Below are 26,815 nucleotides of genomic sequence, written 5' to 3'. Positions count from 1 at the left end.
TCTATTTCATTCATTTCTGCTCTGATATTTGTTATCACCTTCCCTCTGCTAACTTTGGGCTTAGCTTGTTCTTGTATTTCTAGTTCCTTGAGGTTAAAATTGAGTTGTTTAATTGAAATATTTCCTTTTTTAATGTAAGCATTCATCATTATAAACTTTCCTCTCAGCACTGCTTTTGGCGTGAGTGTTTCTATTTTTATTTAAGATTTTTTTAATTTCAATTTTGATTTTATCTTTGACCCATTGGTTGTTTAGGAGTGTGTTATTTAATTGCCACATACTTGTGAGTCTTCCTGTTTTCCTCCTGTTACTAATTTCGAGTTTCATACCACTTTGGTCAGAAAAAACACTTGGTATAATTTTATTATTTAAAATTTGCTGAAACTTATTTTGTAACCTAGCATGATCTATCCTGGAGGATGTTTCATGTGTGCTTGAGAAGAATGTATATTCTGCTACTGTTGGAAGGAATGCTCTATATAGGCCTGTTAAATCCATTTGGTCTAAACCATTGTTCAAGTCCAGTGTTTCCTTACTGATTTCTAATCTGGATGATCTATCCATTATTGAAAGTGGGTAATGAATTCCTCTACTATTACTGTATTGCTATCTGCTACTCCCTTCAGATTTGCTAGTATTTGCCTAATATAATTAGGCACTCTGATTTTGAGAGTATATGTATCTACAATTGTTACATGTTTTTTGCTAAGTTGACCCATTTATCATTCTAGAATGGCTTTATTTTTCTCTTGTTATGGTTTTTTACTTGAAGTTCCATTTTTTGTATAAATATAGCTACCTCTGCTCCATTTTGATTCCCATTTGAATGGAGTATTTTTTTTGTCTTTTTTTTTTTTTTTTTTTTTTTTTTTTTTGCTATTTCTTGGGCCGCTCCTGTGGCATATGGAGGATCCCAGGCTAGGGGTCAAATTGGAGCTGGATCCAGCCTACGCGGGATCCGAGCCATGTCTGCGACCTACACCACAGCTCACGGCAATGCCAGATCGTTAACCCACTGAGCGAGGCCAGGGATTGAACCTGTAACCTCATGGTTCCTAGTCGGATTTGTTAACCACTGCGCCACGATGGGAACTCCCACTAGTGTTTAATTTGACAATTTGGCCTCAGTGTGTTCTAGGAATGCAGATCCATCTGAGGGCCAACTTCTCTCAAGCTGGGAGGTACCACAGAACAGGAAAGCATTGTTGTCCATGTCCTGGGAGTCTCTGAAGAGTGCTCACAGAAGAGCAGAAGCTGCTTTGACAGAAGAGGCTGGCTGGGACAGGGATTCAAGTGGAGCTTGGGGACTGAACAACACTCACCTGAATCCTTCAGAGCCAGTCAAAAAATACTGCCTTATTAACCTCACCCACAGCTCCCTAATTCCATCCCCACCAACCTGTGAAGAAAAGAGCACTTCAAACAACTTGATTCATCAAAATCCAATTTGGAGGTTAGAAGGAGTCCTCCTGGGAGTGGGCTGGGGGTAATGTTAAGAAATCTCTTTCAGAGTCCCCCAGTGATTCGGTGGGTTAAGGATCTTATGTTGTCACTGCTGTGGCTTGGGTCATTTCTGTGGCACGGGTTCAATCCCTGGCCCAGGAATTTCCACATGCCATGGGCACAGTGAATGAATGAATGAAAGAAAGAAAGGAGGGCGGAAGGGAAGGAAGGAAGAGAGAGAGAAATCTCTCTCCTCCAGCTAAATACACATATTTCTCCTTGGGTTTACTTTTGTGAAGCAGAACAAGCTGTAGTGAATCTTTTAAGAAATGGTGATTTCAGTACCAGGGAAAAAATGGGTTTTACATCAATGCCCGATTCAGCTATATGGAAGCAAGAAATGCTCTCAGATATGTCAAAGGCCCCAAGACCACCATCACTCTGTAGGAAAGGAGCCTTGTCTTCTCATTTTGAAAGATTCCTTTTTAAAATGGTCATCCATATTTATTTTATTTTATTTTATTTGCCTTTTTAAGGATGGTCATCCATATTTAAAGAGGCTTTTCTGCCTGATAGGGTATGATTTTTCAGTTCTATAAACTGAGCATTAATAAGCAATCAGCAATCACACTGCCCCATAACACACATCTTCCATTTGAGGAAAAGAATAGCTCTTTCCTGAACCCCTGAAATTATTCTAGTATAGTTTATCACTTACTGGGCCCCAGTTACCCAAGTGATTTGGTCTGTCCTGATGGAACATTATACATTGAAGGTAGAGTTACTCACCTCATGTTTACTAGAGATTTTGAAGTTGAAATCATCTCCAAACTTTGCTATATGTTGTTAATTTGTTCAAGTTGCTAGATTCTATCCTCAACTGTCCTGGCTCCTGCTTTCTAATCTATATCTTGTGCCAACTAATGCTCACCACAGACATGTTCAATATTTGCCTAGAATCTTTAGAAAAGAGGAAACCAGGATGTTATCATTTTTAATGTCTTTTATTTTTACCAAAGTAGTAAAATTTAATGTATGGGACTACATTAATGAAGCTTAATATAACATTTGCTTGGCATCTTTCATGTATGTATATCCTAACCCTTTTCAAAATGACCTTGTCACACCCAGAGGAGGTAGGTAGATGCTATAAGCACCAAGGTCTCCATTTTTCAAAGAGGAAAATACACAGTTGAGACAAAATAATTTACTGCAATATACACAGTGAATCATTGGCAAAGTCGGAAACAGAATCTAGGACAATCTAGATACTTTATGCCTGTTCCATTCCCCAACTTTCTATAATCCCTCTTTATCCTCTCAAAGCTCAAAAACATCACAAACTCCCACAAGTACTCTGAATAATGTGAAATTCTCCACTTTTCCATCTTCTCTGCCTGAGCTTTAAGGGGAATATAAGGGCATATCAAAATTTTCTTTTCCTTATACAAGAACAAGCCATTGTATACCTGTTAAGCCACTTTTATACCCAAGGAACCGCTCTTAGCTCCACAGAATCTCAGATCACTTCTCTTTTCCAAGCTAGCTTGAAACCAGTCAATACCAACACCATGACTTCCACAGGATTATATTATAATTAATATTTCACTGGTGGAATTAAAAGAATTAAATTAATTAAATTTAATTTTTAAAAATTCTCCCTAGGAAACAAGAAATAAGAGTGTCAAGTGCTACCACCTGGAACAGAGACCACCCACTCTAACCTTGGTCAGTGGATGATCATCAATCAAGACACCTCAAAAAAATATGAGCTATGGTCATGTGAGCGCATAGAAGGAGGGTCTCAGGCCAAAAAGTTTCAGTGTTTCAGGAGAGTGTGGTTACTTTGAGATGACGGCTGCCTCCAAGAGGTGCATTTGCTCTATTATGTGAGAGAGTCAGCTTCTAGACCTGTATGCCAGCATTGGCACCATGAGGAAGACAGGCCTCTGGAAATGCACCCCAATTCATTATAGTCACGAGAGTGTGTACTTTGTGCAGCCATAAGAAAAAGTTAACCAAAAATAAAGCAAACATTTATAAACAAATGTTCATATCATTCATTTGGTCCACAGACATTGCTGAGTGACTAAGACAGTACAGGCAAAAGATATGCCAAAATGAATGAAATCTCAACCCAAGGAACTCACAATGGACACTTCTAAGAAATGCAGAAAATCGCCTTGACTCAAGATTACCTGATTTCCCTAGTGGCCTGAGATTGGCACCTGGGTCCCTCTCTTTGGGGGTAAGTATTACCATCCCAGACCTCTCCTTTGGAGAGCAAAGACCCAGGATGGGGACTCCATCAAACTTCCATCCTCAGCTTCAATGTGTTCATCAACTTATCAAATTGATTACTCTTGTGCCGGGAAAAACTTGACATGATATCGGGAGGGGGGGGATTTTTTCTTTTGAAAAATTATGAGAGGTGAGGTTTTATAGGGAAAGTGGCCGGAACCAGGGCGACCACAACTCTTAAAATAACATTCAAGGATCACAAACAACACTGACATGCTGAATCTACCTGAGACAAACTTGCATCAGACATCACGGGACTTCTGTTTCTTAGTCTGCCTTTTCCTAGACATCCGACTGAGTGGACTTCCTTCTGCAGCTCTGATATGTACAGATGACTGTATGACACTGGCCTCAAATACATAAGTTAATAACAGATCACTGATTTTTTTTTCTGGCTAATTACAAATGTACACATTTATTGACTAGGCAAAATTTACAACTGGCTGGTGTCCCTTTGACAGCACAGAATGGGACTAAAAGGAAACAGAGTAAAGAGTCCAGCCTTCAGGGCACAGCCTGTGGCAGAAGGCAGGATTTCAGGCAAAATATGCATGGCAGAATACGGCCACGGTCAGCAGGATAATGCCATTGATGTTCACTACTGTCCGCCACAAAGGCTTCTCTGAGGTGTCTGTCATCTTCAGCTTCATGGCTGCCTCCTCTTCCTTGGTCATTTTGGGGCCCTTCTGCTGGTCCAGGCCACAAAACAGGTCATAGGTCCTCCTGAAGCATCCTTTCTTCTCCTCAGGAACTTCTGTGTCAGGGGAAAGGTACAAGAGTATTGTTAGATACAGAAGCAGGAGACACTAGAGAAGGTTTTTTTGGGGGGTGCCATGCCATCAAATCTGCCATTCTGTGGACATTTTCCAATTTTCTCATTTGCAGGAATGGAAATGGTACAAATGAATGTATAAATAAACTTAATTAATTACAAGATGACTCCAACAGATGGATTCTATGTCCTTATGATCACAGCTAGCCTATATTTTATCTCTATTGGACCCAATGAAAATACACTTGGATTTAGAAAAGTCAGAATCAAACTGGAGATAATAGTTTACAAGAACCATTAAAAAGTGTCTGGGTGACAAAAAAAAAAAAAAAAAAAAAAAAAAAAAGGAGTTCCCGTCGTGGCGCAGTGGTTAACGAATCCAACTAGGAACCATGAGGTTGCGGGTTCGGTTCCTGCCCTTGCTCAGTGGGTTAACGATCCAGCGTTGCCGTGAGCTGTGGTGTAGGTTGCAGACGTGGCTCGGATCCTGCATTGCTGTGGATCTGGCGTAGGCCGGAGGCTACAGCTCCGATTCGACCCCTAGCATGGGAACCTCCATATGCCGCGGGAGCGGCCCAAGAAATAGCAAAAAAGACAAAAAAAAAAAAAAAGTGTCTGGGGTATTGTGACATATGAAGGATATGTAAAAACCCACCTCTCAAACACAGAAACTCATAACTGTTTGCTACATCACTGAAAAGCAATGAGATTGGCATGACTCAGGAATACATTGACTACATCTGAAAATTCCAAGACTTCACAACAGATCCAACCATGTGGTAAGGATTGGTCTAAATAGTTCCTGATACAGGAGGTGGATCAAGATGATGGAGGAGTAAGATGTCAAGCTCACCTTCTCCCACAAACACATCAAAAAAAAAAAAAAAAAAAAAAAACGCATATACATGTAAAATGACTCTCACCAAACATCTATTGAATACAGGTAGAAGAACTTAAACCCCAAAAAAGGGCGCTGAGACTTAGGCTCCAGAGGTCAGTCCCGGGGAGAGGACTAAGGTTGGCTGTGGGGGGATAGCCTAAGGGGCTAAGGAGTGCTGTGCCACGGGTGGGGGAGCAGTGTGCTACGGGCTGGGGAGTGGAACACAACAGCAGAGGGAACCCAGGAGAAGGTCTGGGCCTGCAGGATAAGCAAGGCACCATTGTTGGGGAGGGGGATAGGAGGAGGGGCAGACCAGCATAGGAATCTCCCTGTGTATGTGTGCAGGCTCTCAGAGGGAGGGGTGGCTCTGGTGCTCATGCTATGGGAGACCTGGGTGCTTCTTGTGCAGGCTACACGTGGCCAGGAACCTCTTGCTTGGGCTAAGGGCAGCAGGGGGCTAAGTGCAATGTGGTGCCTCTTGCGTGATTTCCAGGTAGCAGGGATGGAACACAGCAGTCATCTTGGGGGCCAGAGGGAGGCGTGGCATGCCACCACTGGGGACCTATGAGTGGGCTCCACCTGTGGCCCCACTTACCTCAGGGGTCGGCAAAAAAAAGAGGGCACTGCAACCAAACACCACACATTATTGCTGTCGCCCTCCTGGGAACACACCCATACTGCAGCTGCCACAGCCAAACACTCTGGGCAGTGCCCAGATGCTTGATCACTGTCCCTTCCCAAGACCCTACAACTAGAAGTAGCTAGTACAGCACCTCCTGCATGGGCTAAGCGGGACAGGGTGCTTCTCGCGTGGTCTGCAGGTGGTGGGGGCAAACCACCATAGCTATCTCTGGCTCCAGACATGGGCATGGCCTGCTACCACTAGGGGTCCCTGAATAGGCACCACCTGCACCTCCAATCACTTCAGCAGAAGGCATTGCAATCTAACACTACCTGTTGTTGCTCTCACTGCCCTGGGAACTCACACACCCTGCTGCTGCCACTGCCAAATGCTCTGGGAACCTTGTAAATCTGCCTAAGGCTCATCATCACTTTCTAGGGCCCTGCAACAAGGAGTAGCCTGTGCCACCTTCCTGCAGGTCCTTGTTGCTGTTAAGAGCCCAGCAACCAGGCACTGACTATTATCCCTACTACCCAGTGCCTCCTTCTCCCTGAAAACACACTCAGCAACCTGAGGACAACAGCCTGCTCACACTGAAGAAAGAGACAGCAAATATTAAATAGTAATCCCCCACAAAATACAAAGGGATGCTCTTGCATAGAAATAGCCCTCCAAGACTACTGTTTGGCTTCCCTAAACACACAGAAAAAGAAAAACATAAGCAAGATGAAGAAGCTCAGAAACCATTACCAGTTAAAGAAACAGAATTCACATGAAGCAGCAAACAATGAAACAGACCTCTGCAGTCTGACAGAAATTGAGTTCAAAAGGCAGCTAATGAAAATACTGACGGAATTAAGGCTAAATATCAAGGAATTAAGAGTAGATATGAACAGTAATGCAGATTCCTTTAGAAAGGAACTAGAAAATATAAGGAGGAGCCAAGAAAAATTAAAAAATTCATTTTTGGAGATGCAAACTGAGCTAAAGGCACTAAAGAGCAGAATGAATAATGCAGAGGAATGAATTAATGATCTGGAAGATAGAATAATGGAAATCACCCAATCAAGACAGAAGACAGAAAACCAAATGAAAAAACACTAAAGCAATATAAGAGATCTATGTGATAATATAAAGCAGGCCAATCTACACATAATAGGAATTCTGAAAGAGAAGAAAAAGAAAAGGTGATTGAAAACATTTGAAGAAATTATGTCTGAAAACTTTTCAAATCTAAAGGAAACTGATATCAAGATATGGGAAGCACAGAGGGTCCTAAACAAGTTGAACCCAAATAAGACCACAATGAGACATATGATAATAAAAATGGCAAAATAAAGAGAGGATTCTAAAGGCAGCAAGAGAAAAACAAAGCATTGATTATAAGGGAACCCCCATAAGGCTATCAGCTGATTTATCTACAGAAACACTACAGGCCAGAAAGAAGTGACAAGATATATTTAAAGTCCTGAAAGGAAAAAAATTGCAACCTAGAATACTCTATCCAGCAAGAATATCATTTAAAATAGAAGGGGAAATAAAGAATTACTCCAGCAAACAGAAGCTAAAAGAGTTCAGCAATACTAAACCCATTCTAAAAGAAATAGTGAAAGGGCTTCTCTAAATTAAAAAAAAAAAAAAAGCAGTTAGAAGAAATAGAATGGAGGAAACCACAATTGAAAAGCAATCATTTAAATAAGCCAGCATACAGATCTAAAAGAGAAAAAAACAAACAAACTACTATAAAGGCGATGATAAACACAAGGAACAGCAAAAGCACAAACATGAAGATGTTAAAAAAAAACTTCAAAATCATAGAATGCGGGGAGGGAAAGTAAGAAAATATAGATTCTTTTTTTAATAATGTATTTGAGCCTATATGACTATCAGGCTAAAGCAAGCAGACACAGGAAGGGGTTAACATACTTTAAAAGCAGGGCAACCACAAATCAAAACCAAACATTACATTCACAAAAACTAAAAAGAAAAGTACTCAAGCATACAATAAATGGAAATCATACACCCAAAAAAAAGAAAGAAAGGAGAAGCATAGAACCAACTGGAAAACAAGGTTTAAAATGCCATAAATACATATCTATCAATAATTACCTTAAATTTTCATGACTGAATACTCCAATCAAAAGACATGGGGTGGTAGATTGGATAAAAAAAGCAAAAACCTACAATCTGCTGTCTACAAGAGACTCACCTTAGGGCAAAGGACACATACAGATTGAAAGTGAGGGGATGGGAAAAGATATTTCATGCCAATGGACAAAACAGGAAAGCAGGAGTTGCAATACTCATATCAGACAAAATAGACTTTAAAACGAAGGTCATTAAGAAAGACAAAGAAGAACACTCTTTAATGGTAAAAGGATCCATTCAAGAAGAGGATATTACAATCATCAATATATAAGTCCCTAATATAGGAGCATCCAGATACCTACAACAAATACTAACAGACATAAAAGGAGGAATTGATGGGAATACAATCATAGTAGGAGACTTCAAAACCCCATTCACATCAATGGACAGATTCTCTAGACAGAAAATCAATAAGGCAACAGAGATCCTAAAGGACACAATAGAAAAGTTAGACTTAATCGACATTTTCAGGACATTACATCCAAAAAAATCAGAATATACATTTTTCTCAAGTACACATGGAACATTCTCAAGGATCAATCACATACTGGGACACAAAGCTAATCTCAACCAACTTAAGAGTATAGAAATTATTTCAAGTATCTTCTTTGACTGCAATGGCATGAAACTATAAATCAACCAAAGGAAAAGAATGAGAAAAAACTAACTACATAGAGACTAAACAACATGCTGCTAAAAAAACCAATGGGTCAATGAAGAAATCAAGAAGGAAATTAAAAAATACCTCAAGACAAATGATAAGACACAACCACTTAAAATCTATGGGATACCGCAAAAGCAGTGCTCAGAGGGAAATTCATGGCAATACAGGCCTTCCTCAAAAAAGAAGAAAAATATCAAATCAACAACTTAACCCAACACCTAAATGAATTAGAAAAAGAAGAAGAACAACAACAAAAAACTAAAGTCAGCAGAAGGAAGGAAATAATAAAGATCAAAGAGGAAATAAATAAAATAGAGATTCAAAAAACAATTGAAGAAATCAATAAAACCAAGAGCTGGTTCTTTGAAAAGGTAAACAAAAATGACAAACCTCCAGCCAGACTCACCAAGAAAAGGAGAGAAAAAAACCAAAGAACCAAAATCAGAAATGAAAAAAGAGAAGTCACAACAGATACTACAGAAATACAAAAAACCATAAGAGAATACTATGAACAACTGTATGCCAACACATTTGAAAACCTAGAAGAAATGGAACTTTCCAGAGACTTACAGCCTGCCAAAATTGAATCAAGAAGAAGTAGATCAACTGAACAGACGAATCACTAGAAATGAAATTGAATATGTCATAAAACACTCCCTATAAATAAAAGTCCAGGACCAGATGGCTTCACAGGCGAATTCTACCAGACATACAAAGAGGAACTCATACCTATCCTCCTTAAACATTTCCAAAAGGCTGAAGAAGAAGGAACACTCTCAAAGACATTCTATGACACCACCATCACCCTAATACCAAAACCAAACAAAGATACTACCAAAAAAGAAAACTATAAGCCAATATATTTGATGACTATAGACTCAAAAATTCTCAACAAAATTTTAGCCAACCGAATCCAACAACATAGAAAAAAGGTCATACACCACGACCAAGTGGGATTCATCCCAGGTTCACAAGGATGGTTCATCATATGCAAATCAATCAACATCATACACCACATTAACAAAAGAAAAGTCAAAACCACATGATCGTCTCCTCAATATATTCAGAGAAAGCATTTGACAAAGTCCAACATCCATTCACGATCAAAACTCTTACCAAAATGGGTATAGAGGTAACATTCCTTAACAAAATCAAAGCCATTTATGACAAACTCACAACAAATATAATACTCAATGGAGAAAAGCTGAAAGCCTTCCCACTAAAATCTGGAACAAGACAAGGATGCCCACTCTCACCACTGTTATTCAACATAGTACTGGAAGTCCTAGTCACAGCAACCAGACAAACAAAAGAAATAAAAGGCATCCAAATTGGAAGAGAAGAGGTAAAATTGTCATGATATTTTGTCATGACATGATACTATATATAGAAAACCCTAAGGACTCAACCCAAAAACTACTCAAACTGACCAACAAATTCAGCGAAGTAGCAGGATATAAGATTAACATTCAGAAATTGGTTGCGTTCTGTATACTAACAATGAAATAATAGAAAAAGAATATAAAAATATAATATCTTTTAAAATCGCACCCCCAAAAATTAAATACCTAGGAATAAAGCTGACTAAAGAAGTGAAAGATTTATATGCTGAGAACTATAAAACATTAATCAAGGAAATTAAAGAGTATTCAAAGAATTCAAAGATATTCCATGCTTCTGGATTGAAAGAATTAATATTATTAAAATGGCTATACTAGCCAAAGCAATCTACAGATTCAATGCAATCCCTATCAAATGACCCATGACATTTTTCACAGAACTAAAACAAACAATCCAAAAAATTTACATGGAACCACAAAAGACCCAGAATTGCCAAAGCAATCCTGAGGAACAAAAACCAAGCAGGAGGCATAACCCTCCCAGACTTCAGGCAATATTACAAAACCACAGTCATCAAGACAGTGTGGTACTGGTCCCAAAACAGACATACAGACCAATGGAACAGAATAGAGAACCCAGAAATAAACCCAGACACCTACGGTCAATTAATCTTTGACAAAGGAGGCAAGAATATAAAATGAGGAAAAGACAGTCTTTTCAGCAAGTATAGATGGGAAACCTGGACAGCCACTTGTAAATCAATGAAACTGGAACACACCCTCACACCATGCACAAAAATAAACTCAAAATGGCTTAAAGACTTAAATTTAAGACAAGATACCATTAAACTCCTAGAAGAGAAAATAGGCAAAACATTCTCTGACATCAACCTTATGAATATTTTCTCAGGTCAGTCTCCCAAAACAGCAGAAATAAGAGCAAAAATAAATCAATGGTAACTAATCAAACTGACAAGCTTTTGCATAGCAAAGGAAACCATCAAAAAAACCAAAAAGACAGCTTACATAACGGGAGAAAATAGTTTCAAGTGATGCAACTGACAAGGGCTTAACCTCTAAAATATACAAACTACTTATACAACTCAATAGCAAAAAAGCCAACAACCCAACTGAAAAATGAGCAAAAGGCCTGAATAGACATTTCTTCAAAGAAGATATAAAGGTGGCCAATAAGCACATGAAAAAATGCTCAACATCACTGATTATTAGAGAAATGAAAATCAAAACTACTATAAGGTACCACCTCACACCAGTAAGAATGGCCATCATTAATAAATCCACAAATAACAAATGCTGGAGGGGTTGTGGAGAATAGGGAACCCTCCTGCACTGTTGGTGGGAATGTAAGCTGGTACAACCACTATGGAAAACAGTATGGAGGTACCTTAGAAAACTATACATAGAACTACCCTATGACCCAGCAATCCCACTCTTGGGCATATATCCAGACAAAACTTTCCCTGAAAAAGACACATGCACCTAACATGTTCATTGCAGCACTATTCACAATAGCCAAGACATGGAAACAACCCAAATGTCCATTGACAGATGATTGGATTAGGAAGATGTAGTATTTATACACAATGGAATACTAATCAGCCATAAAAAAGAACAAAATAATGCCATTTGCAGCAACATGGATGGAACTAGAGACTCTCATACTAAGTGAGGTAAGTCAGAAAGAAAAAGACAAATACCGTATGATATCACTTATATCTGGAATCTAATAATATACAGCACAAATGAAGCTTTCCACAGAAAAGAAAATCATAGACATGGAGAACAGACTTGATGTTGCCAAGGGGGAGGAGGAGGGAGTGGAATGGACTGGGGACCTGGGGTTAATAGATGCAGACTATTGCATTTGGAATTGATAAGCAATGAGATCCTGCTGTATAGCACTAGGAACTGTATCTAGTCACTTGTGATGGAGTATGATGGAGGAAAACATGAGAAAAAGAATGTATATATGTATTATGACTGGGCCACTTTGGTGTATGATAGAAAATTGACAGAACACTGTAAACCAACTATAATGGAAAAAATAAAAATCATTTAAAAAAATAAAATGAAATAAATAGTTCCTTATACATGTAGCAGTGATCAACACTTCCACTTATTTCTTAATTGAACCATTCAACTTACTCTGCCATTCAAAGTGGAAGCTCACCAAAGGAATGAATAGTGTCCTCTGAGCCCAGGTGTGGCATTAAATGTAGACAGATCTGGGTTAGAATCCCAGGTTTGTAACTTACTAGCTATGAAATCAAGCCCACTGTATGTTCAGCACCGTGGTCCAGGGACCACTGCTCTCTACTCTTTCAATTTCTAAGAGTCACAGACTTTTTGAACTGGAAAGAATTTTAGTGGTCAAGCACATTTGTCAGAACTAGAACCAAAACCTACCTTTATGGCCTTGTTAATTCACCTCTCATATCCAAGTATATGTAAAACTGGATAAAGAGTACCTTCTTCAATCTAAAATTTCATGATAAAGTACTCAGTGTGTACTAGGTGTCAAGAACTGTTAGTCCCCTTCCATTCTCTCTTTTCTCTCACAAACATAAGAGATAAACCTCCTTGTACCTCTCCACTTAGGTCCACTCTACCAAAAATAGGAGAACAGGGAAGGAGCAGCAAGGAATTGGGCCCACTAACCACCTCAAGTGAGAGACACCTGATTATCTGGGTCAATAAAAAGTTGTGTGGCCTTGAGAAAGTCTTTATGTCTTATTTTCCTTGTCTGTAAAATTGGAAGATTCATACTTGCATTATAAGCCTTAAAAGTATGATGTGGTGCTAAAAGGAATCAATAGATTACAGTAAAGTATTCACAGTTAAAATATGTCATGATCATATTATCAGCTAAAGGCTTCTTCGTGCTGCCATTTCTCAGAGAATGGTGAGGATCACACTCCCTGCCTATAAAATCCCCATGAGATCTTAGTTTACTGTGGTTTAATAGGGCAACTGTTCAGTCTGATTTCACTGCAGGTTCATCAAGAAACAACAGCATTCAAGTGCTGCCATGAATCTCAGAAGTCACTAAGCCAGTTCTCCAGCTGGTATGGGAGTCCCCTCTCTGGAATCCCTGATAGATGCACACTTGCTGCCCACCCCTTCCCAGGACAACTCAGTTAGAAAAGTCTTCATTAGTACCAGTCATGATGGTGACAATTACAGCCAATTCCTATAGTGGAGGATCACCTCATTCAGTGTTTCCAACAGTGCTATGAAGTGTAGCCTATCATTTAGGAATACTTTTGTGAGGAACCTGAGCTTTAGAACAATGGAATCTCTTGCCCAGAGTAGTAAGTAGAGAAGTCAGGATTCAACCTCAGTTCTTCCCAAATCCAAGTATACAGTCTGTCTCTGCACTATCCTGTCTCTCTGTTCTTCAAGCTAAATTGGATGAGCTCTTTCCACCCATCTGTCTTAAGTCTTTTGTCTGGTGCAGAGCTAATCTCTTCGTCCACAATAAAACATTCCAAATATTCCCCATCCACGTCTCTTTCAAAGCTATGATAGTCTTAACACAATATGGAGACCTTTTTGGAGATGGAAGAAGTAAGGGGCATGTTCACACCTTCCTGCCCCAAGGAAGCAGGAAGTGGGAGCCTTTTTTAGCACCATGGCCAGGTACCTATGGCTCCAGATTTCTTTCAGCACTTGAAAGGTCACAGTTTCAGAACTGGGAGGTCTTTAGAGATCAAGAGCAGACAGCATTAGAGCTGGGAGCACAGGCAAACCTCTCCCTTCCTAGAATTCAATTTCCATGTCTGTAAAATGAGCTGATAAGACCAAATGTTCTCTAGGGCCCTTTCCAGAGCCCGGATTCTGATATTTCTGATGGCCAGATGCAGACCTCGTTCTGCTGTACCTGTACTCCCCTTCAGATGGAGTGATGAGACCTCCAGCCCAGCGCCAGGTAAAGCACTATGACCTCGTGCTCCCACACTGCTACACACCACACATCACCACAACCATCCTCTATGTGTGCACCTCTGCCATGCAGTGAAGAAATGCTGAAGCACAGAAGCTGAGGAAAGCATTCTTCCAAGATCAAGCTAAGTCACACTAAGCCTTGAGTAAGCATTACCTTAACGGACTTCCAGAGAAATTTGATTTTTTTTAAAAAAATCTGTTATGGTAGGTCAGTAAGATACAAGACTCTATGAGCCTCTGTCCCAACTTCCTGATGTCACTAGAACTGACCACAGCTTTAGTTCCATCTGCTTTCACAGACTATATCAGAAGAGCTCTGTCTTCACTTGTCCCAAACCACGCTGCAATTCAAGTCAGGGTGGCAAATATCTCATCCACACTTACTCATTAAGCACTGTAAACTAAGGATGATTCTGCAACCCCCTCCTCTCCTTGACCAAGCCTCAGAGTGAACTTTCCACTCACTCTTCACTCCCCTCTAGAAGAGAGATCTGAGTTTTCATGAAGGAATTTAGTGAAGGCTTCAATAAGTGGTCTTGCTGTTGGAGGAGTAACTTTAGGGCTTGGGAATAGGCTCTGAGTCATAAATCACCTATTTCAATGGTCTCTTCTGGGGCTTCTTGAATGTCCTCCTCCTCTGCATCCAGGTCAATACGCTCCTCTTTGCTGTTGCGCAGGCTCCAACACAGGCGGTAGAGCTGCGGAGAAAGCAGACAGTTAGCAGAAAGATCCAAATGGTGTCTTGGGCCAAGAAGTTGGGAGAACAAAGAGATGCACATCAAGAAAGGAAAAGGAACATGACCTCTCAATACCAATGAAAACATAGATAATGGCTCCCATCCACAATACTATCTCTAAATATGTTGGGAATCAATATAAATCATACAACCTAGAATAGATTTACAAGGAGATCCTGCTGAATAGCATTGAGAACTATGTCTAGATACTCATGTTGCAACAGAAGAAAGGGTGGGGGAAAAACTGTAATTGCAATGTATACATGTAAGGATAACCTGACCCCCTTGCTGTACAGTGGGAAAATTAAAAAAATTTTAAAAAATCATACACCTGTACACACCAGCACCTATGATATGTGAATTCAGAGGCTGAGACTGCCTTGAATATAGAAATATTTTCAATGAATGATTTCTTGTTACATACAATAAAGTGAATTTATTCCTTTTGGCACTAATGCTGAGAAATAGGGCTAGACACCCATTTATCCAGACCAGTAGAATAAGATCAGATTTTTGTACTGTATTATGGGGGTGGGGAGAGAATCATAGACTCATGAGCCATTTAGAATAGGGAAGAGGTGGAGGTACAGTTTCTATTGATATGAAACTAGAAACCTCTTTACGTCAAGAGGAAGCATGGAACTAAATGTGTTTGGGGGCTGCAATACCTTCAAAGATTGAGCCATAAGGAAGCAATTAATACAACATGAAGAGAGCCCATGACAGATTTGGCCAATAACCATGAAGGTGGTTCTGCTGTTATAAAAGCAATCTTTGGCATAACTGAATCACTTTGTTTTACAGCAAAAATTATCACAACATTGTAAATCAACTATACTTCAGTAAAATTTTTTAAATGAAAAAATAAAATCAATCTTTGACATTAGGGTTGGGCATAGCTTTGAAAATTTGGCAGTGAGGTTGAGTTCTCTTAAGGATTCTGTAAATCCGCTGTATTTGTATATGCATAAGAAAGGGGCCAACAAAACCTTTTCTCTTTCTCTATGAATACGATCTTGGGTTAAATCTCTAGCTCTGCCCCTTGGAAACCTGAAAAAGGTAGGATGTTGGCTATGTTGGGTTACCAGACTACATTGCAGATGTAAAAAAAAAAAAAATGACCCATAATTGGTAATCGTCATCTGCATTAGGAGGGTTGTGAACATAACCTAAGCTCTCAGCCAGGGGCGACACCCAGAGCTAAAGAAGATACCATATGATATCACTTATATCTGGAATCTAATATATGGCACAAATGAACCTTTCCACAGAAAAGAAACTCATGGACTTGCAGAATAGATCTGTGGTTGCCAAGGGGGAGGGGGAGGGAGTGGGATGGATTGGGAGCTTGGGGTTAATAGATGCAAACTATTGCTTTTGGAATGGATTAGCAATGAGATCCTGCTGTGTAGTATGTCTAGTACTTATGATGGAGCATGATAGTGTGAGAAAAAAAATGTATACCTGTATGTGTAACTGGGTCACCATACCATACAGTAGAAAAAAAAAAATTGTATTGGGGAAATAACAGTTAAAAAAATACATTAAAAATAATTTAAAAAAGAAGAGTACTTGCCATTTTTGAAATTTTGAATCAATTAGACTTTGATATTGTTTGAAATTTTTTTGAATTCTTTGGGCAACTGTTTGGAGATTTAATTGGGGAAAAATAAAGGGTAAATCATACTTCAGATTTTCCTGAACTTGGTGATTTTTTTTATAACTAGGTATGTCCCTTACTGAGACCCCTGGAAGCAAAATATACATTCCTATCTGGGACTTGAGCACCCAAGCCAGGGTGGCACCTGTGCCTATCATGTGATCTCATTCCCTTGCACCTGAGCTGTCCCTTGGCAGGCAGGATCCATAAAATAGCCCCTGCACTAAAATGTGGCCTGCTGTGAGGACACCTACTGGAGACACACTCTTGATACTGCTCTGCTGGCACACCATGTTTCCTGCCCTGTATCCTTCTACATGACACCAAAGGCAAGGATGGTCTATTTTAGTCATATGTGAGCTGTCTAACTGAACCAAGGGCAACCAAGATGGGTGTTGCAGCATGACCACGAAACCAGGGTAGGACAGGTCTCACAGAAGATACTCACATGCACATCTGGAATGGGCTTGGTGAAGAGGGAGACGACCAGGACGATGATGATGGAAATGACAAAGAGGATGATGGCAAAGTACAAGTAGTGCACACCACAGATAATTGTGGGACAGTTGCTGGGCTCCACGCAGCTCCCGGTTCCATAGGCAAACTCGGTAATCATACGGGCCAGCCCAATCATACATCCTATGACCAGTCCCCAAAAGGCTCCCTGTGAAAGAAAACCCTGGGCTAACAAATGCTGAATACATAAAACAGCCGTGCATTCACTGGGTCGGGGCAGGGGGTGGCAGAGGGGGGACACTTGGACAAAGGCAACAGAATAACTGTGAGAGAAATGATAGCTCCAGGCTATCCTAAACAGGACTGCTGGAATTCCAAATATGGCTGGGAATATTACATCAGGACTTCTGTGAGTATGTTTACCATGTTTCAGTAATGTGATTTTACCTATGTCATAGAATAAGGATTCCCAATATAATGGGATAAAGTGTCTAATAAGTGATTAGAATACCAAAAATGCTCTTTAAAAATAATTTTAATTTCTCTGCTCACAGTTACTGTTACCATCAGCCTCCAGATTTAGGCATATGCAGATGTAAAGTAGTTACTTATGAAGTAATTTGTATTCCTTGAACACATGGAAAAAAAAATTGGGACATTTGGGGAGTTCCCGTCGTGGCGCAGTGGTTAACGAATCCGACTAGGAACCATGAGGTTGCGGGTTCGATCCCTGCCCTTGCTCAGTGGGTTAACGATCCGGCGTTGCCGTGAGCTGTGGTGTAGGTTGCAGACGCGGCTCGGATCCCGCGTTGCTGTGGCTCCAGCGTAGGCTGGCAGCTACAGCTCCGATTGGACCCCTAGCCTGGGAACCTCCATATGCCGCAGGAGCGGCCCAAAGAAATAGCAAAAAAGACAAAAAAAAAAAAAAAAAAAAAAAATTGGGACATTTGGGGACAGAGGAGAAAGGAACTTTTCCATCAGCTCCTTTTATAGATCCAAAGTCACTGGGGTTTTTTGGGGGGAGTGGGGGTTGTTTGTTTGTTTTGGCTGCACCTATGGCATGTGGAAGTTCCCAAGCCAGGAATCGAACCTGCACCACAGCTGTGACTTGCACCACAGCTATAGTATTGCCAGATCCTTAACTTACTGTACCCCAAGGAAATTTCCCCAAAGTCCCTGTTTTTAATTTGAGCACATAAAATTATACTACATGTTTTTACATTAAATTTTGTGTTTGCATATTGGAAATATGGAACGCCTTTAAGAGACTAGAAACACTGGGAGACAATTTTTCAGGTTTTTTTTTTTAAGAACACTTTCTATACTTCTACTTTTCCTTTTTTTCCTTCCTTTCTCCCTCTCTCCCTCCCTCCCTCTCTTCCTTTCTTCTTTTTGGTCAGTCCTCACCTAGAGGACCAGGTCTCAGTCTAGAAGTCACATTTTAAGAGGACCAGTGACAAGGTAGAGTGAGCACATAGAAGGGGGGCCAGAAAGAGCCTTCATAGCTTTGTCAAGATTGGGCTGAATAGCCCCTTTGCTAGCCATTAGTACCCCGACACTTCGTATTCCAGGTGTGATAAATTATCAGCTATTCTTTAAATGTGTGTCATGTATGGACATGCACTGGGTCTTTGCACAGATTATTCTCTCTAGCTAGGAGAGCACAGGTGGTCCCTCTTCCCTTTCTGGTAATCTTGCCCTAGCTTAAATGTCCCCTCTCCTCCTCTGAGTCAAAACTGGATGGTCACATCCTCCTTGGCATGGCTGCAGCACTGTGGACACACTTCCAGGCCAGCACCAGTCACACTGCCCTGTAATCATACATTCACTCCTCCGTCTCCCCATCTGAAATGGGAGCTCACCCAGGGAAGGAACTAGGGCTCATTGCCTTTGTGTTGCTAATGCCTAACCCCAAGCTGGTATCTGGAAGTATCTGCTGCTAAATGAATGAAAGAAAAAGTTTCCCCATTTGTCCTTCATATACTTATTCAGTCAAAAAAATATTTCTTGACTTTAGTTTGTGTAAATAGTATTGATCAAACTTGCTTAGGTTTTCCTTCTCTTTGGCAATTAGCCTGCTCTTATTCCTTTAGTCTTTATTCTCAAGAAGCTCTTTAAAAATCTGGGAATCTTTGACATTTTCCTTAAGACCTGGAGTCACCTCTCAGCAGACAGAGTGCCTGAGCAGTCCTGAAAATCACTTTACAGTCTCTGTACTACTCTCCAGAGACCCTAGGCCAGGGCTTCTTGCCCTTAGCACTGTGACATTTGGGCTGAAGAATTTTAGGGAGGGGAGAGGGTTGGGGGGGGGGCAACTGAGCTCTCTTATGCATTGTAGAATGTTTAGCAGTGTCCCTGGCCTCTACCCACTAGATACCAGTAGCATTCTCTAAATAATAACAATCAAAAATGTTCCCAGACATAACCAAATGTCCCCTGGGGAAGGGCAAAACCACCCCCAGTTGAGAACCATGACAATCTATCACAATTCTTAGCCTTACTCTTTGAAAGCCCTGGTCCATTGCTGAATTGAGTCTGCTTCTGACCCACTGCAATACCCACCCAGCTGGGCTTCTAGTCACACGTTCCCAAGTTGCATTTTAGAAATCTCCCAGTGAACCAGCTTCTGCCAATCCCTATTGAAACATATCTCAAGATGTGTGCCCATTTCTCTAGCCTGCAAGTTCAATTCTGATCTCACAAGGCCATTTATCTGTACACCCAGTTTTGTGTCAGCAGCAAATCTGGAGTATGTTCCTAATGATGAATGGCAAATGAAGAGGATCACATGTTGTGATTTATGCACCTCAAAGCTGGGTCACTCCAGTGAGGTGTTTCCCTGATGTATACTTGTCTCCTGTCCTATTGGGAGAAAGGGGGTCTCTAACCAAAAGTATGTCATTTTTTATATTGTTTCAGAGAGTCAGCTACATAGTCAACATCCCCACTTCTTCCCAACCATTCCCAGGCATAGAGACAGGTGGATACAGAGACAGCTGAGCCATATCCCAATCAGAAGCCATATCCAAGGCATTCTTTTTGTGATGCTTCAAAATCTGCCCCACTGATGACCCAAATTCTTTAGCCTGGCTTTCAGAGGGGATCTGTCTAGTCTAACCTTAACCTGTCTCTCCAGCTAAGTCTTCCATCTCTCTCTCTCTCTCTCTCTCTCTCTCTCTCTCTCTCTCTCTCTCTCTCTCTCTCTCACTCACACACACACACACACACACACACACACAAACTCTCCTAGCAGGTGAGATTCCTTATAGTCCTTCACCCTCACACCCATCCTGCTTGTACACCACTACTTGGCTCTTCACTGGGCCTTGAAAAGTGCTGGCTGGAAATTCAGGATCACTGCAGAATCAAGGAAGTAGCCTATGCTAGGACTTTCTCTGGAGCTGCTCAGTCAGAGGCTATAAACTTTCCAGACAGCGCCATGCAGTTGGGTCAAAATCACCAAGATTGGATGGAAAATGTTCACCATTAGTTGAGAATTAATGGAACCTACACCAAGGAGAAGAGGGGAGTCTGAGAGAATGTGAACCCAGAGAGTCCCTTGGTCCCTGAAGGCTTTTCCATATAAACCCTCAGCAGCACATTCATCCAGGCTTAAGATCTCTGGGAAGTAGAATCCAGAGAATATACACATCCAGATGAGAATTTCTTTGCCAAGATGACTCTTCTGAACATGCATACATGATACCTACCTCCTCATTGACTCTCTTGCAGAAAATAGCAAGTAGGAAGACAGCTGCGATGGGTGGTCCCAAGTAACTGGTGACAGACTGGATGTAATCGAAGAGCTGCCCACTTTGTGCTGACTGCACAATGGGCACCCAGGCAATGCTGATGCCAATCAGCACCAGGATGAACAGCCTGAAATCAAAGCGCCCACAACAGGGTGTCAGCAAATGGCTCCACATGAATAAATATATATTACTATGTACCAAATATATAACTACAAAATATATACATAAGCATAGAAAGATAGACAGACATAACATTTTATATGATCACAGCAAGGAAAAATAATTATCAAATTCATTCTTGAGGCTCTTTTCTTATGTATTCTGCCTCTTCAGGAAAATCTTCTTTGCCTACAAGTAAAATGCACTTGATTTTCCAAAGTAAACTAAACCCAGTCACCACCAGGAGAGAATCCCACGTTGAGAGGCAGCAGAGTATAGGAATAAGGCTATGGTCTTTGGTGCCAACAGTCCTGGATTCAAATTCTTATTTTCTGTGTGAAACAGGACACTTAGCTTAACCTCTGCAAGTCTCAATCTCTCCATTTGTAAACTGGGAATAATATGACCAAACTTGCAAGGTCAGAATAAGGATTAGCTATAGTAAAACATTTGGCAAATAGTAGGCACTCATTAAGTGGTAAAGACTATAAATGTCATTTTCTCCTCCTTTTTCTTCTTCTTCTTCTTCATCTTCATATAAAGTTAAAAACAAAAGCCAAGAAGAACTTACAAAAGAACAGTCTAGATAGACTGGGAGACTACTAGGTATTTCCAGCACTCCTCCTTTTGAGTTCCACTTCAAGTCCTGAAAGGTTTGGAGGGTCCTTACCACCTCTTGACTTAATTAGAAAGAAAGCTGTGATTCTCTTGCCTCTCTTACCTGAAGTTAAGGCAAAAGAGTCTTTAACCTTCGCAAAGCAATGTTTTCACTCACATATTTCTCCCTCTAAAATGTCCTTCCCACCATGGCACAGTAGAAACGAATCCAACTAGGAAGGTTGCGGGTTCCATCCCTGGCCTCGCTCAGTTGCCATGAGCTGTGGCGTAGGTCACAGACACGGCTCGGATCTGGTATTGCTGTGGCTCTGGTGTAGGCCGGCAGCTACAGCTCCGATCAGACCCCTAGCCTGGGAAACTCCATATGCCATGGATGTGGCCCTAAAAAGACAAAATAAATAAATAAATAAATAAATAAATAAAATTAAAATGTCCTTCCCACTGGAGTTCCCATCATGGCACAGCAGAAACGAATCCAACTAGGAACCATGAGGTTGCGGGTTCGATCCCTGGCCTCGCTCAGTGGGTTAAGGATGCAGCGTTGCCATGAGCTGTGGTGTAGGTCACAGACATGGCTTGGATATGGCATTGCTGTGGCTCTGGTGTAGGCTGGCAGCAACAACTCCAATTAGACCCCTAGCCTGGGAACCTCCATATGCCACAGCTGTGGCCCTAAAAAGACAAAAGACAAAATAAAATAAAATAAGATAAAATAAAATATCCTTCCCACTGCCTCCCATTTACCCAAACTCTATCCACCATTTTAGACACAGTTCAGGGTCCCCCTCCCCCAGGACCCTTCCCCAGCTAATGTATGGAGCTCTTCTCTGAGCCCTTGATTGCTCTTACAGGTACTACAGCAAAGTCTGGGATTGTTTCTAGTAACTGTAAGCTTATCTCAGACAGGGACAAACTCTATGGCCACAGTCATTGGATGCACACAAAAAAATGTATGCCCAACATAATCTCACAGCCAAGAAGTCCAGCCCCAAGCAAAACAACAAAATGGTTTTTTTCTCATGTTGCATCTTGAGTCTTATAAATAGCAACAGATGCCAGTAAACTTCTTTCTAGGGAACACCCAGTCAGAGTTAACAGTACTACTTCCTGTGAAACAGAGTGGTAGACCCTGGCCCAGTCAGACCTCCCCTGGGTGTCAGGTTTCTCAGCACCTGAGAGTGGCCTGTCATTTTCCTGTCTTTTCTTTCGCCCTAATCTTGCTCATGGACTTATGATGTGGCAGCCCATATCCCTCTTGCACTATTCCCTGGGAACCCTTCCCTTGACTTGACATCCCAGAGACTCTACCTGCCCTGAGGAGGGAGACCTGCCTCAGCCCCATAGAGAGACCAGAGTTTCTAGTGGTCCTCTATCCAGAACATCTGCTCCATGGACAATCGTGATAATGGGCACACCTGACCCATGTGTCAATGATTACTCCCTTCAGTGTCCTGTTGTGACCATTTTCCATTTGGGAATAAAAAATGTGCACATTGCCTGGTGTTTTAGACTTTACAAAGCATGTTCACAAGCATAATATCACCTAACACTCACAAAGGTCCTACAAAATGTTACAGTAAAGGGTTAATGCACTGGAGGCACCTGGGCATAAAAGATGTCCACTGAGGAGAACTACAGTGCGGAGGGCTGAAGAAGATAGCATGGGACAGTATAAAGGCATCAGACAAGGTCGCAGTTGGCCATGGGTTCCAGTCCTGGTTCTGCTGCTGTCTAGGCTTCCTGGATTTAGGATTTATCATTTTGTTCACGGATAAACTGAGGGTTATGTTAAATGATCTTTGGTATCATTTCATATGCCAGAGGGGCATTATTTGATGATCTCCAATTTAAAGCTAAATACCACTGAAAGCAAATATAACTAGTCATAGAGGTTACTCTCCTTCTGCCCAGGCATATGCCAATCTTCTCCAGCTTGAGAGAGCATCTGATCATTCACTTCCATGCTGTATGGTGGGGGGAACTGTGTTTACCTTCCCGCAATCATGAGCTCTTTCTCAGATGCTCTCTTCCGGATCTTGGTGTAGACATCCATGGTGAAGAGAGTGCTGGCGCTGTTGAAGATGGAGGTCAGGGAGCTCATGAGAGAGGCCAACATGACCGACAGCATCAGGCCTCGCAATCCTAGAAGAGAAAGAGGTTCTGAGTGCTACAGACAGCACTTCAGCTCTTTCTTGCTTGGAAAGTGTGAGGACTCAAGGATTTTTTGCCTTATGACACCATGCCATGTTCTCTGACTTATCTCTCCAGAAAGACTATAAGTTTTAATGAATGGATTGTGGCTTTAAGTTATACTATAAAGTCCACAGCAGTCAACAAAGAGCTAGGGACAAAATACCCATGCGGCAAATGCTTTGCAACTGGATGATGGTGGTGGTAGTGCTGGTGGTGGTGGTGGTGGTGGGGTGTGTGTGTGGGGGGGGGGGATTCTATCTGGGTGATTTTTACAAGGTCTCTCACCCAAAAGATTCATGATACAGAAGAAATATTTAAACTAGGATTCAAAAGATGAGGTTCTCAAGAAAATAAAAAGACAGCCAGGGAGCTCCTGCTGCGGCGCAAGGGGATTGGCAGCATCTTGGGAGCTGCTGTGACACAGGTTTGATCTCCAGCCCAGCACAGTGGGTTAGGGATCTGGCGTTACCGCAGCTGTGGCTTAGGTCGCGACTGTGACTCTGATCCCTGGCCCAGAAGCTTCATATGCTGTGGGATGGCCAAAAATGACCCCCCAAAAAAAGACAGCCTGTAGAATAGGAGAAAATATTTGCATGTATTTAAAAAAGGTCTATCATAGAGAATATATAAAGAATTCCTACAACTCGAACAACAAAAAGACAACATAATTTAAAATGGGCAATGGATGTAGATACTTCTTCAAAGAAGATAAAATGCTAATAATTACATGAAAAGATGCTCAACATTAGAGAAAATCAAATCAAAACCACAATAAGATACTACTTTGCACCCCCTAGAGGAGCTATAATTTTTAAAAAGATAGATAATAACAAGTGTGGCTAGTGATGTGGAGAACTAAGAGTCCTCATACATTACTGGCAGTAATGTAAAATGGTACAGACACTGGAAAATAGTTACTCAAATTGCTAAAAATAAGAGTTAACATGGAGTTCCCATCATGGCTCAGTGGTTAAAGAATCCGACTAGGAACCATGAGGTTGCGGGTTCAATCCCTGGCTTTGCTCAGTGGGTTAAGGATCCGGCATTGCCATGAACTATGGTGTAGGTTGCAGACATGGCTTGGATCTGGCGTTGCTGTGGCTGTGGCGTAGACTGGCGGCTACAGCTCTGATTCGACCCCTAGCCTGGGAACCTCCATACATGGTCCTAGAAAAGGCAAAAAAAAAAAAAAAGTTAACATATGACCCATCAGTTCCACTTCTAGGCATCTAACCAAGAGAAATAAAACCTAACCCCATACAAAAACTTATGCATGAATGTTTATAGCAATATTGTTTATAATAGCCAAAAAGTAGAAACAACACTGTGTCCATCAATTGATAAATGGATAAACAAAATGTGGTATATCTATCCAGTAGAACATTACCGCCCCAAAATAGAATAAAATACTAACGTATGCCTACAACGCAGATGGACCTTGAAAACATTAAGCTAAGTGAAAGAAGCCAGACACAAAAGGACAAATATTGTATGATTCCATTTATATTAGATATCCAGAGTAAGCATATTCTAAGAGACAAAAAGTAGATTAATGGTTCCCTAGGGCTGGGGGGAAGGGAGGGAATAGGATAAACATAGAGTTATTGCTATTGGGTATAGGATTTCTTTGGAGGGATGATAAAAAGTTTCTAAAATTGATTGTGGTGATAGTTTTACAACTCTGTGAATATACTAACCAAGAAGAGCATGAGGTTGTCCCTACTGAGGTTAGAAGGCCAGGGCAGGCTGAGAGCTCGCCACTGAGAGTACAGTACCAGAACTAAATGTGACCTTAGGAGCCACCTAGGCCTACCATCCTCTGATACACAAATCCCTTCCACAAGGTTTCTTCTGCCTAACCCCTCCAGCAACAGGATTCCATTCCCTCTCGGACAGATCTCACTAGTCAGATATCTGCCTCTTGATAGCTTCAGACACAGTCCTTATGCTACCCAACAGAAGATATTTTACTCCTCTTCCACTTTACCATATTCCACATATTCAAACAACTCACATTCTCCTGAACTCTATTTCTCCAAGCTAAACATTTTCAGCTTCTTGCAATATTCCTGTGTAACAGAACCTGAGATGCATCTCTAGTAAATTTCATCTTATTAGATTTGACTCAATATTCCTGCTTCTTGAAATCTTTTTGAAATGTGATTCTAGCATTTCTCTAGAGGGTTATACCTATAAATAATTTTATAGTTTCATTTTCATCTACAGCCTCACAAGAAGAAAAATAAAAGTTGCCTATCACAACTATTTCATCATTTGTTAGAAAGTTCTTTTAAAGTTTCCTCTTGGATGTGTATCGTGCAGTCCACAGACTACAGGAGCTACGGTAGGAGTTATAAAGATCACCTAGTCCAACTCTCTCATTTTTCAGTTAATAAAACAAAGGTCCATTTCTAGCAGTTAGTAGGTAGGGCTTCCAGCCCTCATACTGCCATTTGCTCAGGATTACTTCATCAGTTAATTTCTAAGCTGGGATACAGCTCTCCCCTCTGTACCACACCCTAACCAAACCTAGACTCATTTATTCACTCGACAAATATTTGTGAAACATAATTTTACAGTGGTCCAGGGGAGAAATAATGGCATATTGGAATAGAGTGACAGAGGTAATAAGAGAAGGAGGTCGATGAATGTAAGAGATATTTAGGAAGCAAAATGGACAGAATTTGGTGACAGTTTTGTGGAGGAAGATATACCAGTTGAGTGGAGGACAATGTCTCATCTGCAAATGAGACAAAATGGAACAGCCTAAAATAACAGGGGTGGTGGGGGGCGGGGGTGGTCAGTGAGAGAGACAAATAGGAGGGTATAGTACTATAGAATCCAAGAGAGTACTATAGAATCCAAGAGACAAATAGGAGGGTATAGTACTATAGAATAACTCAAGAAAGATGAGTGACCAATAATGTTGAGTGCTACTGAGGGACCAATTGAAAACATTTATTTGATCTAACACAGGGAGGTCATGGGGAAATTTGGTGTTTACAGAAGCCAGATGGCCAGCCAAAAGTGAGGAATGGGAATGGCAATGGCATGTGTAAATGCAGCATTTCATTGCTCTAAGTGCCATACAGCTTTCTGTCATG

General features: G+C 41.0%; 1 protein-coding gene across 5 annotated transcripts in view; it reads right to left on the bottom strand.

Annotated features, from left to right (window-relative positions):
* Nucleotides 1-2,430: 2,430 nt before the first annotated feature.
* The window catches only part of SLC5A1 (solute carrier family 5 member 1), a 138,074-nt gene continuing 113,689 nt past the window's right edge, over nucleotides 2,431-26,815 (bottom strand). For 4 of the 5 annotated variants that reach the window (XM_084993137.1, XM_021072101.2, XM_084993138.1 and 1 more), the window contains 5 exons: nucleotides 23,510-23,660; nucleotides 20,700-20,868; nucleotides 16,982-17,197; nucleotides 14,729-14,834; nucleotides 2,432-4,498 (listed from right to left, as the gene is read on the bottom strand). In XM_084993137.1, coding sequence (XP_084849263.1) covers nucleotides 4,281-4,498; nucleotides 14,729-14,834; nucleotides 16,982-17,197; nucleotides 20,700-20,868; nucleotides 23,510-23,660 — 860 coding nt within the window. In that variant the 3' untranslated portion in view covers nucleotides 2,432-4,280. Of the gene's footprint in view, nucleotides 4,499-14,728; nucleotides 14,835-16,981; nucleotides 17,198-20,699; nucleotides 20,869-23,509; nucleotides 23,661-26,815 lie in introns of all 5 variants that reach the window. The other variant, NM_001164021.1, reaches the window with a different exon arrangement.

The sequence above is a fragment of the Sus scrofa genome, chromosome 14 (genome assembly GCF_054392235.1).
Source record: "Sus scrofa isolate SSC_HxYL_T2T_F1_AM1 chromosome 14, Sscrofa_HxYL_maternal_Yorkshire_Landrace_v2.0, whole genome shotgun sequence".
NCBI classification, from domain to species: Eukaryota; Metazoa; Chordata; class Mammalia; order Artiodactyla; family Suidae; genus Sus; species Sus scrofa.
The sequence above is the reverse complement of the archived record's forward strand: the minus strand, read 5'-3'. Positions and strand labels throughout refer to the sequence as shown.